Raw genomic sequence first — 17,500 nt, forward strand, 5'->3', positions numbered from 1 at the left:
TATATTATATATATATAAAGGTTTGGTGCTGCAAACAGGAAAAATAAAACACAAAATGTGAATATATGTGAATTGTATTGTATTTACTAACATATGTATGTGTGTCTACATGTATGTGTCTGTGGGTGTATGTGTGTATGTGTGTGTTTGTGTGTGTGGTATGTGCATGCATATATATGTGTGTGAGTCTTTGTATTTGTATCTGTCACACCACTGCTTGACAACTGGTGTTGGTTTGTTTACAACCCTGTAACTTAGCAGTAGACTTACAAAAAAAAAAAATTTATGTATGTTATCGCCAAATATAAAAGTAGTCATTATCCTCAGGCTTTAGAAAACTTATATTAATTCTTACTAATACTCATCATCCCCACCCTCCTCTCCTTCTCTTCTAACATTCGTCTTCTGTGAAGGTACTAGCTGGCCCCGTGCCATCAAAAATGAAAGAATAGAGTATGGAGGAAGGAACTGGAATAGGTTTCTTGCTGTAATGAGGATACATGCTGTTCATATTATACAGGTGTAGATAGATGTAATCAGTGTGGTGCTGGAAAGATGGTAATGATGAGGATATCAAGGTGGGCCTGGGGCCAGAAGAACAGAAATAATGGCTGAATAGAAAGTTCTATTTTTCCTGTTTGTATCACCAAACCTATATATATATATATATGTACACACATATATATATATATATATATATATATATATATATATATATATATATATATATATATATATATATATATATACAAGCCTCCTGTGTACATAAACATGTAATGTGAAAGTGTCTTTTATGTTATTTACTTTCAGGTAGTCGCAGTAGTTTTAAAGTCGTATCAGATATATTTGTTGCAACATATGGAAATGTAGAAATATGCGAACACAAAGTGAAATAAAATTCTAAATAATGTTTCAACTCCAGAATAAAAAAATCATTTCTCTCTTTTTGCTCTCTTTCTCTTTCTCTCTCTCTCTCTTCTATCTTCAAATTAATGTTTAAGAAATGAATAAAAAATGAAATCTCTTTGGCAATTAATAAATATATTAAACTGGATATTAGATTGGAGCCTGGTGCAGCCTTCTGGCTTGCCTACTCCCAGTCAAACCTTCCAAACCATGCCAGCATGGAAAGCGGACATTGAATGATGATGATGATATTAATGATCATCATCATTGCTTAACGTCTGCCTTCCATGCTGGCATGGGTAGATCACAGTATTGAGCAGACTATTGAATGTTATACATCACTGGTCACAATGCACTTCACATCATTTTAGCTTTTGAATTATGCCACCCCACTGGCTAATTTGAGCAGGCCAACATACCTCCACAAACAGGAAGGCTATTCCATTGCAGTGTTGCCCTTTTACAGCTGAGTGGACTCGAGCAATGTGAAATGAAATGTTCTGCTCAAGAACCTAATGTGCTGCCCAGTCCAGGAGTCAAACCCATGATCTGCCAATCATGAATGCAGCATCCAAACCATTAGGCCACACACCTTCACGTGTGTGTGTGTGCATAACTATATTTATTAATTTGTTGTTGTTCCTTCTTGAGTCGCACCTGGCTCATAGGGCCAGTTTCCTTGGCATATAGGTTCCCCACCTGGATGGGATACCAGTCTGTCGCAGGTGAGCTGCAAGATACAGGAGGAAAGAGTGAGAGAAAGTTGTGGCAAAAGAGTCAGCAGAAGTTCGCCATTACCTTCTGCCGGAGACGTGTGGAGCTTAGGTGTTTTGCTCATAAACACACACATCGGCCAGTCTGAAATTCGAACCTGCAATCCATCAACTGTGAGTCTGCTGCTCTAACCACTAGGCCACGTGCCTCCACATTTATTCATTTATTTATCATAATTGTAGAAGAAGAATGGTGGCAAAGATTTCAATGTTACAGCCTGCTGATGATGGCTAGCAGGTCAAAACTTTAAGGTCACTATTACCACTCTTTAAAAATATAATAAATATTATGTACTCTACAAAAGTATTAACTAATACTTCAGTTTAATGTAAGATTGTTTTTTATTATAACTAGACATAAAAAACAATCATTAATACATGAATGTGTGTACGTGTGCACGCACACACATGTGTTAGGAAGGGCAGCCAGTTGTAGAAACCATGCCACAATAGACAATTGGAATCTGGACAGCTCCCTGGCTGGCCAGCTCCTTTCAAATCATCCAAATTATGCCAGCATGGAAAACAGATGTTAAGCAATGATGATGAAATCTTTCCTATATATATATTACAACTAACATTTGTGGATACATTTCCCTCTTACATAAAAATATACGTTTAAATTCATGTTTAGTATATCAGAGTGTAGAAAGATAACTTTATTGCTTAGCCCCAATATTTCCTGGATGTCATGCTAAAACTTTCAAAATCACAAAGTAAGCTGTTGATTAAACAAAAGACTTGACATCCTAAAGGAAGTGCAGTGGGATGGGATAAGATCATAAATTTTTATTCTATCACTTATATTCTCTTGTGTTCTCAAGCATGTCACCCAATATAACCATGCAATATTTACCAGTTACATAAACAGATGAAAATTAAAATCAAAACAGGTGGAGTGGAAACAGCTCCATAGAGAATGATTTGATGTAGAAGGAGAAGTTTCATAATGTCTTGTAAATTATTTGGTATGAACACTCTAAATAATTATATATGGCATTAAGCCCTGATCATGAGATAGCTTGTGACAAACTAAAATGCACTTACCCCTATTCTAAGATAGCTCATGTAAATCCACCCCTCTACTATTTGCTGACACATAACCCCAAGATAATTCATGCTTTGGTTGGTGCTTGTAAAACCAATTAATTTAGTTGTCATTGGAATTTCTTATACTGACCAATCTAAAAACGTTTTACTAATGTTATTGGCAAGTTTTGGTATACAATTTAGTTATACAAACCAATTTCAATGCATTCCTACTCACTGCAGAAACATAACAATGATGGGTAAAAACAGCTAGTCACTCTTGTTGCTAGTGTAAAGAGGCACAACATCTTTTTAGTCTCTAATGCCTGTTAATTAAGATCATTGAAAATCCTTTGATGATGATGATGATGGTGGTGGTGGTAGTGGTGGTAGTGTGGTGACGATGATGAAGATGATGATGATGATGATGGCTGGCAGAATCATAAAAGTGTTGGAAGAAAAAAATGCCTTGTGGTACTGGTTCTGGCTGTATACATCTGAGTTCAAATCAGTTGGGGTCAACTTTGTCTTTCAAAACTTTCAGGGTTAATAAAATAAGATACCAGTCAAGTACTAGGGTCAATATGTATAATTTGAAAGAAACAAGTTAACTGACTATATTGACTACACTTGTGCCTGTCTTTGAAGCTATTAATAATATTATTGTTATTGAGGGTTTGTTTAAATTTCTTTAATGAATACAAGAGAAAAACAGTATCAAGTTAGTTGTCTGTGAAGGAATAAGAGAAAAGCACACTGAACACACGAAGAACAGACTGGTTATGAAAACAACATCAACAGTCTCTTGGTAGATGTATCTGAGCTTTCAGCAGGATGTAGATCCCCTACTAATTTTCCAGCAGATAAAATCTTCACGGGTTTGTCCAGAATGGAACAACGTGTATGGCAGTCTCAGATAGCCACGGAATACTTCTCAGCTTGTATGGATGGGTTGCCTAAAATATTTTCCATCTTTTTCCTTTTTTTTTATATATATATTGTACCTTTCTCTAATGACAATATATACTGATCACTAATTATGTAGCAAAATTTCATTGTTACAATTAATTATAAATGACTACATACATACATGCATAAATACATACTTACATACATATACATACATATACATACATACTTACACACACACACACACACACATATATATATATATATATATATATATATAGTTAACCCAAACATGAACAAAGAGAAAATACAACAATGCAAGGACGTGGAACAAGTATAATGTTGCTGGACGTTCAAGGAAAAGAAAGAAAGAAGAAGGATTTAACATTTCGAGCGGAGCTCTTCAACAGAAACATAGAAAAAGGAAAGGTCTAAGGGAAGATGGAAAACGAAAATCGCCAACGATACACAAGTGGTCTCACACACACACACACATATATGTATACACACATGAACATTTGTGTCCTACACTTCTCTATGGAAAACACCAATATCTGCTAAAAAGCACTATCTGAAAATACTACTACAAAAAAATAGTAAGTTCTATCAAAAGATTCAGATGGAAAAATTTACCATTACAAAAAAGACCAAATGGAAAACCAGCCTTCAACAACAGTTAAATGTCCACCTTCCATAGCTACAACTCTTCAAAGATGACCTATGTAGAATGATCGAGCAAATAAAACTCAACAAGTGAGCCAACAAACTGCAGAAAGAGTTGAAGCAGAAAATCAACTGAATAAAAACAAACCTGAATTTGTAAAATTGGATGAGACAAGCAACCTCTACCAGATAAGTCATCCTACTTATAACTGCTTTCTTTCTAACACAATATCTAACATATACAAAAACATGAAATATGCAACTTTAAATGATATAAACACCACAGCCAAAGAAATAGCCACTAAATTAGGATAAATGATAAAGTAGACACATTAACACCACAATCCTCAAATATAACCATGAAAGACCACAAGCCAAACATCAAAAGCAACCCATCTGTCAGACTTATAAATCCTTTGAAACCAGACAAAAAAAAAAAGATCATAGACAAATTTTCACCAAAAACTAAGAACAATATTGTCTGGAGTAACACATATGAAGTAATAGATTGGTTCAATAAGATTCTAAACAAAAATGAATGCCATTTCTTCCAGTTTGACATCAGAGATTATTACATGTCAATATCAAATTTTTTTCTTATAGCTGCTTTGAACTTCACTAAAGCTGTAACCACAGTAAATGACACCAACATAGAAACAATATTACAAACAAGGAAATAACTCCTCTCCCATAACAATTCTTTCTGGATTACAAAAAACACTAAAGGATCATCTGATCTAAGCATGGCATCAAAGGACTTGGCAGAGGTAAGTGACTCTGAACTAGTCTCTTCATGCCAGCATAAAATCTTAAAAACATTAAAACATTTCAAATCAATAATTTTTACTAATGGCTAAACATCTCACCAGCTTCTCTCCTTCCACCTGCACCATAAACTATCCCCATAACATGCATAACAAACACTTTTACAGCTTCATACTAAACAAGTACAGTAGAAATTATCTAGAAGTTTCCCTGTCCCCAACTAAAATCTCCACAAAATATTTTCCAATAGAAGTGCACAAATCTACATGCACACACATAAATATATATTTGTAAGTAAGCAAGTTGGAAAACACTTTTCTTTTTAATTCATCATTTTAACTAAATATCTAAAAAAATTTAAATCAAGTTTTAAAATTAAATTTTATTTTTATTCTCATTTATATATATGAGTATATACAGTTTTTTATAATGCTCCACTTTTACATATATCCATAGGCCTAAAATAATACATCTTAAAATACTCACTTTTAAAACAGAATTGAAGAGCATTATTCACATTATTTACAATTGATGGATATTTGTCCTCAACTTGTTTGTTGTTAACACAACATTTCGGCTGATATACCCTCCAACCTTCATCAGGTGTCTTGGGGAAAATTCAAACATGGGTTCTCCTTCCTAAGGTATTTTTCGATGATGTTGTTGTTGTTATTATTATTATTATTATCATTATTATTATTATTATTATTATCATTATTTTAAATATTATCCAGGTCACTGCCTGGAATTGAACTCGGAATCTTGGGGTGAATAGCCTGCACACTTAATCACTACGCTATATGCCCGTGGGCATAGTGGTTAAGAGCGTAGACTATTAACCCCAAAATTCCAAGTTCAATTCCAAGCAGTGACATGAATAATGATAATAATAATAATAATAATAATAATAATAACAACAACATCGAAAATTACCTTAGGAATGAGAACCCAGGTTTGAAATTTCCCCAGGACACCTGATGAAGGCTGGAGGGTATATCAGCTGAAACGTTGTGTTAACAACAAACAAGATGAGGACAAATATCTGTCAATTGTAAATAATGTAAATAATGTACATAATTCCTCATCTCTTAAATATAGAACAGAATTGAAGAAATATCTACTTTGCCCACAAACTCTGCCTCCACAAAACGCAGAGGTTAAAATTTCTGTATATTAATCAAATTACTTATCGAACAATGAACCCCTAGAGGGAAACATACAGACTAACAACCTTTACACTTAACCACATCTTGTGAATATCAAAGCACAAGATAAACAAATTTCTATACAAACAATACCAAAACATGTCTGACTGATAATTCCAGCCTTCCAAAAACAAACAGAAAGTACCGTAAATCACAAAAGCAAATAAAGGAACTGACCAGCTAAAAAGGGCCATCTTTTGTTGTGAACCCTAAAAAAATTCCATAACAAAAAAGTAAATACACCCAATTACTAAGTTTTTAAATACTGGTCTAAAATTTGAAGCTTTGACATTTAATTTGCCAAAGCTAACGATTAAATTCTATTAAACCAAAAGTAATTAAAACTACTGGCACATCCTTTTTGTGAACCACTAAAACACAATCCCATGATCCGAAGGGGAGAAACCTAGATATACACAGCTGCTTACAACTTTCTACATACATGAATAAATTTTAAGCAATAACATAATCCCAAATTTAATCAGTAGAATTTCTCCAGAACACCTCTCCATCATAACTCACCCAACAACCTAATTACCTATTTCTTTACTACCCACAAGGGGCTAAACACAGAGGAGACAAACAAGGACAGACAAACGGATTAAGTCGATTACATCGACCCCAGTGCATAACTGATACTTATTTAATCGACCCCGAAAGGATGAAAGGCAGAATTTGAACTCGGAACATAGTGGCAGACGAAATACCGCTGAGCATTTCGTCTGGCGTGCTAACGTCTTTGCCAGCTCGCCGCCTTACCCAACAACCTAATTACCACTCCACTCAAATCCATATATCCAAGGAAGATTTTAACTCAACAGAGACTACATAAAGCCAAGGTTATCTTCAAGGCACTCCAGTCTGACGATGGCTTAGCTGGTCAAAACTTCGAAGTCACTGTCAACAATATTCTTGTTTAAGAATGATAAATTTGTACTCTACAACAGTATAGAGTAACCCATCAGGTTAATGTAAAATTGTTTTTATCATAACTGAACATAAAATCAAACAACATATGTATGTGAGTGCATGTGTGCACATGCATGTGTGTGTGTGTGTGTGTGTGTGTGTGTGCATGTGTGCATGTGTGTGTGCGTGCATGTGTGTGTGTCTACACACATATTCTTATACCTGTGTTGACAGAAATTCTGCAGTCTTACTCCATTAACAACAGGATTGTCTGCTTCAGTGTGCCAGCAAATTTAAAGGAAGTGTGAGGGAAAGTTTTAGCAAAAACAATGCCAGGGCAATGAGACATGAGATGATGCATATATATATATTTATATCGATAGATAGATATGATGCATATATATATATATGTATGTGCACATATTTGTGTACACCTACGCACACACACATTGATTAAAGAGCTTCTAATGGTAAAAGGATGCGGAGGCGCAATGGCCCAGTGGTTAGGGCAGCGGACTCATGGTCGGAGGATAGCGGTTTCGATTCCCAGACCAGGTGCTGTGTGTGTTTATTGAGCAAAAACACCAAAAAGCTCCACGAGGCTCCGGCAGGGAGTGGTGGCGACCCTTGTTGTACTCTTTCGCCACAACTTTCTCTCACTCTCTCTTCTTGTTTCTTGAGTAACACTGCGATGGACTGGCGTCTCGTCCAGCTGGAGGTGGGGGACACATACGCCACAGAAACTGGGAAACCGGGCCCATGAGCCTGGCTAAGCTTGAGAAGGGCGACGAGAATGGTAAAAGGAACAAAACACAGAAGTATGACAACAAAGGAAAATGGCATAAAGAATGGAAAAGCCAAACATTAAAAAATATCTACATCTAAAGATGTACCTGGTTATGATATTCAATTCCCATGCTAAGAGTATTAATTAAGATGGCAAGTAGTATTCCTCGCTGGAATATTTTGCTTTCCACTGCCTTCTTCAAGTATCCTTGTGATTTTGTTAAAATTTCTGAAAAAGTAAAACAAAACAAAACAAATTATAGAATTAAAATGACAATAGGAATCACAAATTTTAATCAGTCAGGTACTGTGAAATATTCATAATCTCCAAACACACATGCACACACACACACACACCACACACACACACACAAGTGTATGTGCATATATACACACAAAATTGAAATAAATTTGTAGAAATTTTGTTTGTTATCAATGTTAGCTCTTTTAACAACAAGAAATGGAACAGGATTATTTCACTCACAGACAGATACAAAATAAAAAGCAAGAAAGTATGTATACATATAAAATAAAATGATGATGATAATAATAATAATAATAATAATAATAATAATAATAATGACAATAATAATGATGATGATGATGATGATAATAATAATGATGATGATGATGGTGGTGATGATGACGATGATGATAATTTTAATAATAATACATAAAAATGTATGTTATTTTTACAAAAACCATTCACAGATGCACACACATGTGCACACCACACTCATAGAGTATCCTGATGTTACTTTCGCTTTCTTACACAAATTTTTATGTTAATATGCTGTCATCTTTAACTCTTTTCTGTTGAATGTAGACATTTTTAGTCTATCAACTCATTTTGTATCTGCTTTCCATGCAGGCATGAAGTGGACAGGTCAGTCATTTCTTAATAGGAGTCACTAGTTCCTTAGACTGGTGCTCATTCATGTCATTTTGGTTAGTTTTTTATGGCGTAGGAGTGGCTCTGTGGTAAGTAGCTTGCTTACCAACCACATGGTTCCGGGTTCAGTCCCACTGCATGGCACCTTGGGCAAGTGTCTTCTACTATAGTCTCAGGCCGACCAAAGCCTTGTGAGTGGATTTGGTAGACGGAAACTGAAAGAAGCCTGTCGTATATATGTATATATATGTGTGTATGTGTTTGTGTGTCTGTTTGTCCCCCCAACATCGCTTGACAACTGATCCTGGTGTGTTTACGTCCCCGTAATTTAGCAGTTCGGCAAAAGAGACCAATAGAATAAGTACTAGGCTTACAAAGAATAAGTCCTGGGTCGATTTGCTCGACTAAAGGCGGTGCTCCAGCATGGCCACAGTCAAATGACTGAAATAAGTAAAAGAGTAAAAGAGATGCCCTTCTTATTCCCATCTATTTTGATGAGTGTATTGGATGCACTTCCCCTCATAGAACCAATACCAGTGAAATGGAATAGTCCTCAGCATGGCAGGACTAAAGAGACCTCACAAACATGCTTTCTGTGCTCACTTGCGAATCACTTTACAGTGTGTATTGGGTGTGTATTTCACAGTAACTGTAGACTTATTCACCAACCACTGTGGATGAAACGCAGTGGAAGGAGGGTGGGCATCATAGCACAAGCACAGAACTCTGGTGCCTTGTATATGGTAAATGTAGAAAGGAGTCAGTATCCTTAAACTCTTAGACTGAGGAGTGGAATAGGAGAGGGTGCAATGACAGCGAATATGCTAGAAATGGTTGGTTGAAAGTGAAAGGTGAGAATGAGAATATATATCAAAACAGTATTTAATAATTTATTTCTTTATTGCCCACAAGGGGCTAAACATAGAGGGAACAAACAAGGACAGACAAACGGATTAAGTCGATTACATCGACCCCAGTGCATAACTGGTACTTAATTTATCGACCCCCGAAAGGATGAAAAGCAAAGCCGATCCCGGCGGAATTTGAACTCAGAACGTAATGGCAGACGAAATATCGCTAAGCATTTTGCCCGGCATGCTAACGATTCTGTCAGCTCTCCGCCTTTAAACAGTATTTAATAATGTTCATTTGCTCAGGTGATCAAAGAGGGGGATAAAAGAATGAGCAATGGCATCAACAGGACCAGAATGAGTGGGGAAAGGGAGCAAGAGTGTAATGGGACAAAGACAAGGTTATCTTGGATAGAGTCAGGATGAGAGTGGTTGGTAATGGTAGTGGTGGACATATATGAGCAGATGGGTGAAAGGATCAAGAATATGATGGAGAGAGATGGGTTATTTGGGGTGGTAATGAATGTTAGACAAAGGTATGAGTGGATGATAAGATGGGTGGCAATAGAGGTGGTCAAAAGGAGAGACTTGTGGATGGCAGTTATGTCAGGCAAAGTCAAAGGCGGCGAGCTGGCAGAAACGTTAGCATGCCGGGCGAAATGCTTAGCGGCATTTCATCTGCCATTACGTTCTGAGTTCAAATTCCACCGAGGTCGTCTTTGCCTTTCATCCTTTCAGGGTCGATAAATAAAGCACCATTTACACACTGGCGTTGATGTAATCGACTTAATCCCTTTGTCTGTCCTTGTTTGTACCCTCTATGTTTAGCCCCTTGTGGGCAATAACGAAAAATATATGTCAGGTAGTCATGGTATATCAGGTAGTGGGATGACAGTGGACTGATATACTCTCTTACACATAAGCTCTGTAAGTCCAAAGGAACTAGAATGCTGAGGATGATGTTTGTTAGTGGAGAGATGGGACGTATAGTAGAGAAGAAGATAAAAATTAGTTACATTGCATGCAAGAGTTGAATACCATTTTAGTGTAAACCATTTGGATGTGTTAGCCATAATACCAAAGCAATGGCATAGCTGTGTGTGTGTGTGTGCGTGCATGCAGTCCAAAACTCAATAAATATATCAAATGATAGATAGATACCAGAAAGTAGATGGATGAAGGAACATTAGAAGGTGAGGAAGGAAAAGAAAAACAATATGTAAAATATATAAAAAATATGTAGAATATACTTAGACTAGTTAAATAAGTAAAGGATAGAAAGTGAAAAAAAAACATTAAATGATAAATAAAGGACAGTGAATGAATTAAAAAGAATAAAAATGTTAAATAAATACAGGTCAGTAATGAGTCAAATATGGTAATGAACCAGGAAGGTATTCAATCTATTAATAAATGAACTAATTAAACTGAATACTAAAAGAGTTTTATTTTCAAAAAGTGTTAACGAGTGAACTGAATTGCATGTGGAGATACATAAAGAGAGTTGGTTGTGTATAGGTGTGGTAGTTTGTTTAAGTTTATGTGAATGTGTGTTGGTTGTCAACATAACTTGTATTAAAAGCCTAATAAAACTGATTTAAATTTATGGCTTTTTCAAAAATGCATTATGCATTAATTTAAAATATATATTAACACTTTATTATGCATTTTACCATTTTACCATTTATCTTTTACTTGTTTCAGTCATTAGACTGCAGCCATGCTGGGGCTCTGCTCTGAGAGTTTAGTTGAACTAATTACTCCCAGTACATATTTTAAAAAAAATTCTAGTACTTATTCTATCAGTCTGGAAACTTAAATATCACTATAAGTGTTACATGTGTTTGCTTGTATGTATAAGCATGTATGTAAGCATGTGTTTTAAGGGCATAAGTTTTAAGCCATTCAGACATACCAGAATTCAACCACCACCACCACCATCATCCTCATCCTCATCATAAATCATCATCATCATCATCATCATCATCATCACCATAAATCATCATCATCATCATCATAAATCATCATCATCATCATCATCATCACCATCATCATCATAAATCACCATCATCATCATCATCACCATCATCATCATAAATCATCATCATCATCATCATCATCATCATCATCATCATCATCATCATCATCAGCAGCAGCAGCAGCAGCAGCATCATCATCCCCATCATCATCATTTAGTGTCTGTTTTCCATGCTGGCATGGAGGTCAGATGGTTTGACTGGAACTGGTAAGCTGGAGAGCTACACCAGGCTCCAGTCTGTTTCGGCTTGGATTCTATGGCTGCATGCCCTTTCTAATGCCATCTACTCCACAAAGTGTACAGGGTGCCTTTCATGTGTCACTGACACAAGTGCATTTAACATGTCACCAGTATGGATGCCTAAAAATTACTTTCATTATAGATTCAACGACAAATGTAAATTACTAACTAAATTACTAATACCTTGCTTTAATGTACCATACTTTCTGCTTTTATGTATAAACTCCAGAAGTGGATCCTTCTCCTCTGGTTGACAGAAAATCTCAGTCAAAATGGATTTTATAATAAATTCTGCTCAACTCTCAGTATTGAGTCACACCATTTATGAAAGTTCTGTCACTATTTTTAAACTTACATTAAAATAAATAGCCTCATTTTAACATTCATATATGAAATTCTATATGCATATATATATAGGCGTTGGAGTGGCTGTGTAAGTAGCTTGCTTACCAGCCACATGGTTCCGGGTTCAGTCCCACTGCGTGGCACCTTGGGCAAGTGTCTTCTACTATAGTCTCAGGCTGACCAAAGTCTTGTGAGTGGATTTGGTAGATGGAAACTGAAAGAAGCTTGTCGTATACATGTGTATATATATGTATGTGTGTGTATATGTATGTGTGTCTGTGTTTGTCCCCCCCCCCTTCACCAACATCGATTGACAACCAATGGTGGTGTGTTTATGTCCTTGTAACTTAGCAGTTCGGCAAAAGCGACCGATAGAATAAGTGCTAGGCTTCCAAAGAATAAGTCCTGGGGTTGATTTGCTTGATTAAAGGCGGTGCTCCAGCATGACCGCAGTCAAATGACTGAAACAAGTAAAAGAGTAAAAGATATAAATATATATATATACACACACACACCACACACACACATATGTGTGTGTGTGTGTTTGTGTGTGTGTGTGTATGTGTGTGTGAGGTGAGTGTGTGAATGTATCTGGTTATATGGATCTTCTGCTCAAACCAAGTGAACAATATTTTCATTGGTTTTTCAAATGCGAGTACTATATGTCATTCACAACCTTGACAGATATAGATGCATACACATATACATACATACACATATAATCATATACTTACAGATATGTATATGTATATGTACTTATATACATATATATGTATATCTACTTCTGTGTGCATATATATGTGTGTATATCTATCTATTTATCTATCTATCTATCTATATATGTAATATGTATTTGTGTTTGTGCATCTGTGTGTCAGTGTATGTATATATATATATATATATATATATAGGAGGTTATACATTATGTCTTCCTTTGTGAGCATGCAAGTGGCAATAAAAACTAATGTGTAGCACACAAATGACATTGCACTGAGGCATGAAATGTCAATTATGTCAGAAAACAGGTGCAGTTCAGCCATTTATTAATTGCATTCTGGAAGTGCCAGAAGCAATTATCTTTGAATTTCTTGATTCCTCTTCTGATCAAACTCGTAGAAGTACATTAAATGCTCTTATAGGTTTTCAAAAAAATCAAAATTTACCGAAAATTTTATTTGTCTTTTGAATGTCCTTTATAAGTTGTTATTAATAAACCCCTTTTGATATATTTACTCTCTAATTCATCTCTATTTTATTCCTGTTTCTAATATTATCCATGTATATTTTGCTATCTTATAAATAATTTTGGCATCAATTTAAAAAATATCAGGCAAAGTATTGCTGCTAATAGAGGCAACACCATCACAGAAGGCTCCACACTAGTGAGGCTACATGTCTATGAACTGAAACTTGTTAAAAGATTAATTGCTAGTTTAACCCGTAGGTGCAGGCATTGCTGTGTGGTGAGGAGTTTGCTTTCCAACCACTTGGATTGGGGTTCAGTCTCACTGCATGGCATTTTGAGACAGTACCTTCTATTATAGCATGAGCCAACAAAAGACTTCTATATGGATTTGGTGGATGACAAGTGAAAGAAGCCTTATATACATAAACATACACAGACATATATGTATGTATGTATGTATGTATGTATGTATGTATGTATGTATGTATGTATGTACGTACGTACATATACTCTTTTACTTGTTTCAGTCATTTGACTGTGGCCATGCTGGAGCACTGGCTTTAGTTGAGCAAATCAACCCCAGGACTTGTCGGCCTGAGATTATAATAGAAGACTTGCCCAAGGTGCCACACAGTGGGAATGAACCTGGAACCATGTGGTTGGTAAGCAAGCTATTTACCACACATCAACTCCTGTATGTATGTGCAGATTATTATGTTTATGTATGTATTCTCATGCACAGAGTTACATATCTAGGATATGCTCATATATAATTAAATGATAAACTTCTGGTAATTTTTACAGATTTTTAGTTAGTGATGTATGTATGTATGTATGTATGTATGTATGATGTTATCAGGTCATTCCTTTTTGGTTATTGTTTGTGTGTGATTCTGGGCAGTGCTATTTCTGTGTATTCTATTAATGCTGGTGTTTCTCAAGGCTCTATTCTTGGTCCACTTCTCTTTCTACTCTACACCAATGATCTTCCTGCCAATGTTCTTCAATTCATCAACGTTTATGCTGATAATTCTACTCTTTATTCTGGTGCCCTTCATTCTCAATCTTCAGTGAAATCATGTCTGGTCATGGGGAAATATTACATTACTTGGAAACAAGTAAGGATTGGCAACAGGAAGGACACCAGTGGAATTTGAACTCAGAATGTAAAGACAGATGAAACATTATACTTTTGGAGTGGTTGGCATTAGGAAGGGCATCCAGTAGTAGAAACGATGCCAAAACAGACTGGGGTCTGGTGCAACCTTCCAGCTTGCCAGCCCTGGTCAAAGCGTCCAACCCATGCCAGCATGGACAATGGTCGTTAAATTATGATGATGATGATGGCGATGATGATGATATGTATGTAAATTTCTGGGTAACACTTAGAAAAATCTCTGTTACAAACCATAACCTGAATGTGGTCTGTTTGCGACATAAATTCTTATACAAGCCTGACTTCTGGCAACTTAACCTTACATATTTGCATGACTGGACTCAAACAATAACTTATAAGCAAATTAAATTCTTTCACATCCAATCAGTTAGCAGCTGCTCTCAAGTTTATTTAGCCAAACCAGAAGAATTGCCTCTACTATTACTTCCTTCTCAACCAAACCTTATAAACATTTACTTTTTTCTTCTCCTATTCCTATAAAAAATTCTTCTACTGTTTCCTTAGAGATTTATATTACATCTAATTGTCATATACATAGCTCCACTACTGCCTAATAAGGACCCCAACTTCACCTTCCAAAAGCTATATATAAAGTTCGAAATCTTAGTGAGATTTAGTCAAAGCTTTAAAGCTACTGTTGATCTTTTTGTAAAAATATGTGTACATATATTCATAGACATACACACACACATATACTCTTTTACTCTTTTACTTGTATCAGTCATTTGACTGTGGCCATGCTGGAGCACCACCTTTAGTCGAGCAAATCGACCCCCAGGACTTATTCTTTGTAAGCCTAGTACTTATGCTATCAGTCTCTTTTGCAGAACCGCTAGGTTACGGGGACATAAACACACCAGCATCGGTTGTCAAGCTATGTTAAGGGGGGGGGGACAAACACAGACACACAAACATATACACACACACACACACACATATATATATATATATATATATATATATATATATATATATAGATAGATAGATAGATAGATAGATATATACGACGGGGTTCTTTCAGTTTCCGTCTACCAAATCCACTCACAAGGCCTTGGTCAGCCCGAAGCTATAGTAAAAGACACTTGCCTAAGGTGCCATGCAGTGGGACTGAACCAGGAACCATGTGGTTCGTAAGCAAGCTACTTACCACACACCCACTCCCATGCCTATATATGTTCAGGTGTGTGTGTCTATATATATGTGTGTTTATGTGTGGCACATAAGCATCATTGTCATTATTTTAACATCCATTTTTCCTGTATGCATGGATCAGAGAGAATTAGTTAAGGTAAACTTTCTAAGGCAGGATGTACACCTTGTAACTAATATACACCTGTTTCTGAGCAAAGGAATATTTTTCCATGGCCAGACATATTTTTCACATAGCACTCCGCAGAACATTGGAAATGAATAACATCATTGTTATGGTGGTGACACATAATGTCAAGACAAGTATATGCATGCGCATGTGTACAAACAAACACACACCCAGATACACTCACACACATACATGCATGCACACACACACACACATGCTGGTCACTCAAAAGTAGCTGGAACTGAAGAAAGAGGGAGATCCAGAGAGACATGGGACGAAGTACTGAAGGATGACCGAAGAATGTTGAAGCTTCCAGACAAGATGACAATGCTCTGAGATACCTGGCACCTTCCAGTACTCAAGAAAACCTGTCCTCCACAACGGAAGCGCTTAAGGTCACATCCCCTGGTGAAGAGGGTTGGCATGCAGAAGTCCTGTGCTAGTGCCATGTATAAGAACCCAGCTTACACTGTGAAGTGCTTGGTATTAGGAAGGGCATCCATCCGTAGAAACCAGGCTAAATCAGACTGGAACCTGGTGCAGCTCTCTGGCATGCTAGCTCTGGTCAAACCAGCCAACCCATGTCACCATGGATGTTGAAGGATGATGAAGATGATGATGATGATGATGATGATGATGATGCATTGGTTTGTCAAAAGGTATGTAAATTGAAGCAATATACATACATACATACATATATATATATATTTATTTATATATACGTGTGCATGTGTATGTACACATGCATATACATTCAAATTAATTTGTTAAATTAATGATTAGTTTCGGTTCCTTCTCTTTAAAAGTACTACAGAACTAGACCTGAAATAGTCATTAATTTAATATAAGAAAATATTTTCACTTTACTTTATATGTCTAGTACTTTTACTTTTGGCTGCAGTTCTTTACGTTGGAAACAGAAATATAGCAATCACTCATATATATATACATACAAACCTATATATATATAAACGTATACTACAAATCTCTCTCTCCCTTTCTCTTTCACTCTCTCTATTACATATATACACGTATATCTACATATATATATATATAATATATATATATATATATATATATATATAAATATATATATATATATATATAAATATATATATATATATATAAATATATATATATAACAATTTAGGAGTGACCTTAACAGGCCATTCATCCACCAGAAAGAGCAGCCATAACTCACACTGCCAAGTAGTAGTAATTCAGAAATTAGGTGAAAATTTAAAAACATTTACCCTAATTCATCTTTTAGACGATGCATCGTTTCTGTGTTATTAATGATTAAATTAGCTTAATTAAATTAAATTAAGCTAATCTACCATAGGTCACACTTCATCAGTAAAAAACCTGGGAGAGACAAATATACACGAGGCGTCTGTATCGATGCCTTCCGGAATATCTCTCTTAAAATTTTCAAGACTGACGTATTCGCGCCAAACTTATCAGCAGTAAATATAAACTGCCGATTCAATCTCAGAATTATTCAGAAA

At 35.8% G+C, this 17,500-nt stretch overlaps 1 protein-coding gene across 1 annotated transcript in view; it reads right to left on the bottom strand.

Moving 5' to 3' along the window:
• LOC115213213 (voltage-dependent T-type calcium channel subunit alpha-1G-like) overlaps positions 1-17,500 on the bottom strand; it is an 865,045-nt gene that overhangs the window by 459,538 nt on the left and 388,007 nt on the right. Inside the window, exon 9 of the mRNA XM_036503838.1 lies at positions 8,053-8,174. Coding sequence (XP_036359731.1) covers positions 8,053-8,174 — 122 coding nt within the window. The remainder of the gene's footprint in view (positions 1-8,052; positions 8,175-17,500) is intronic.

The sequence above is a fragment of the Octopus sinensis genome, linkage group LG6 (genome assembly GCF_006345805.1).
Source record: "Octopus sinensis linkage group LG6, ASM634580v1, whole genome shotgun sequence".
Lineage (NCBI taxonomy): Eukaryota > Metazoa > Mollusca > Cephalopoda > Octopoda > Octopodidae > Octopus > Octopus sinensis.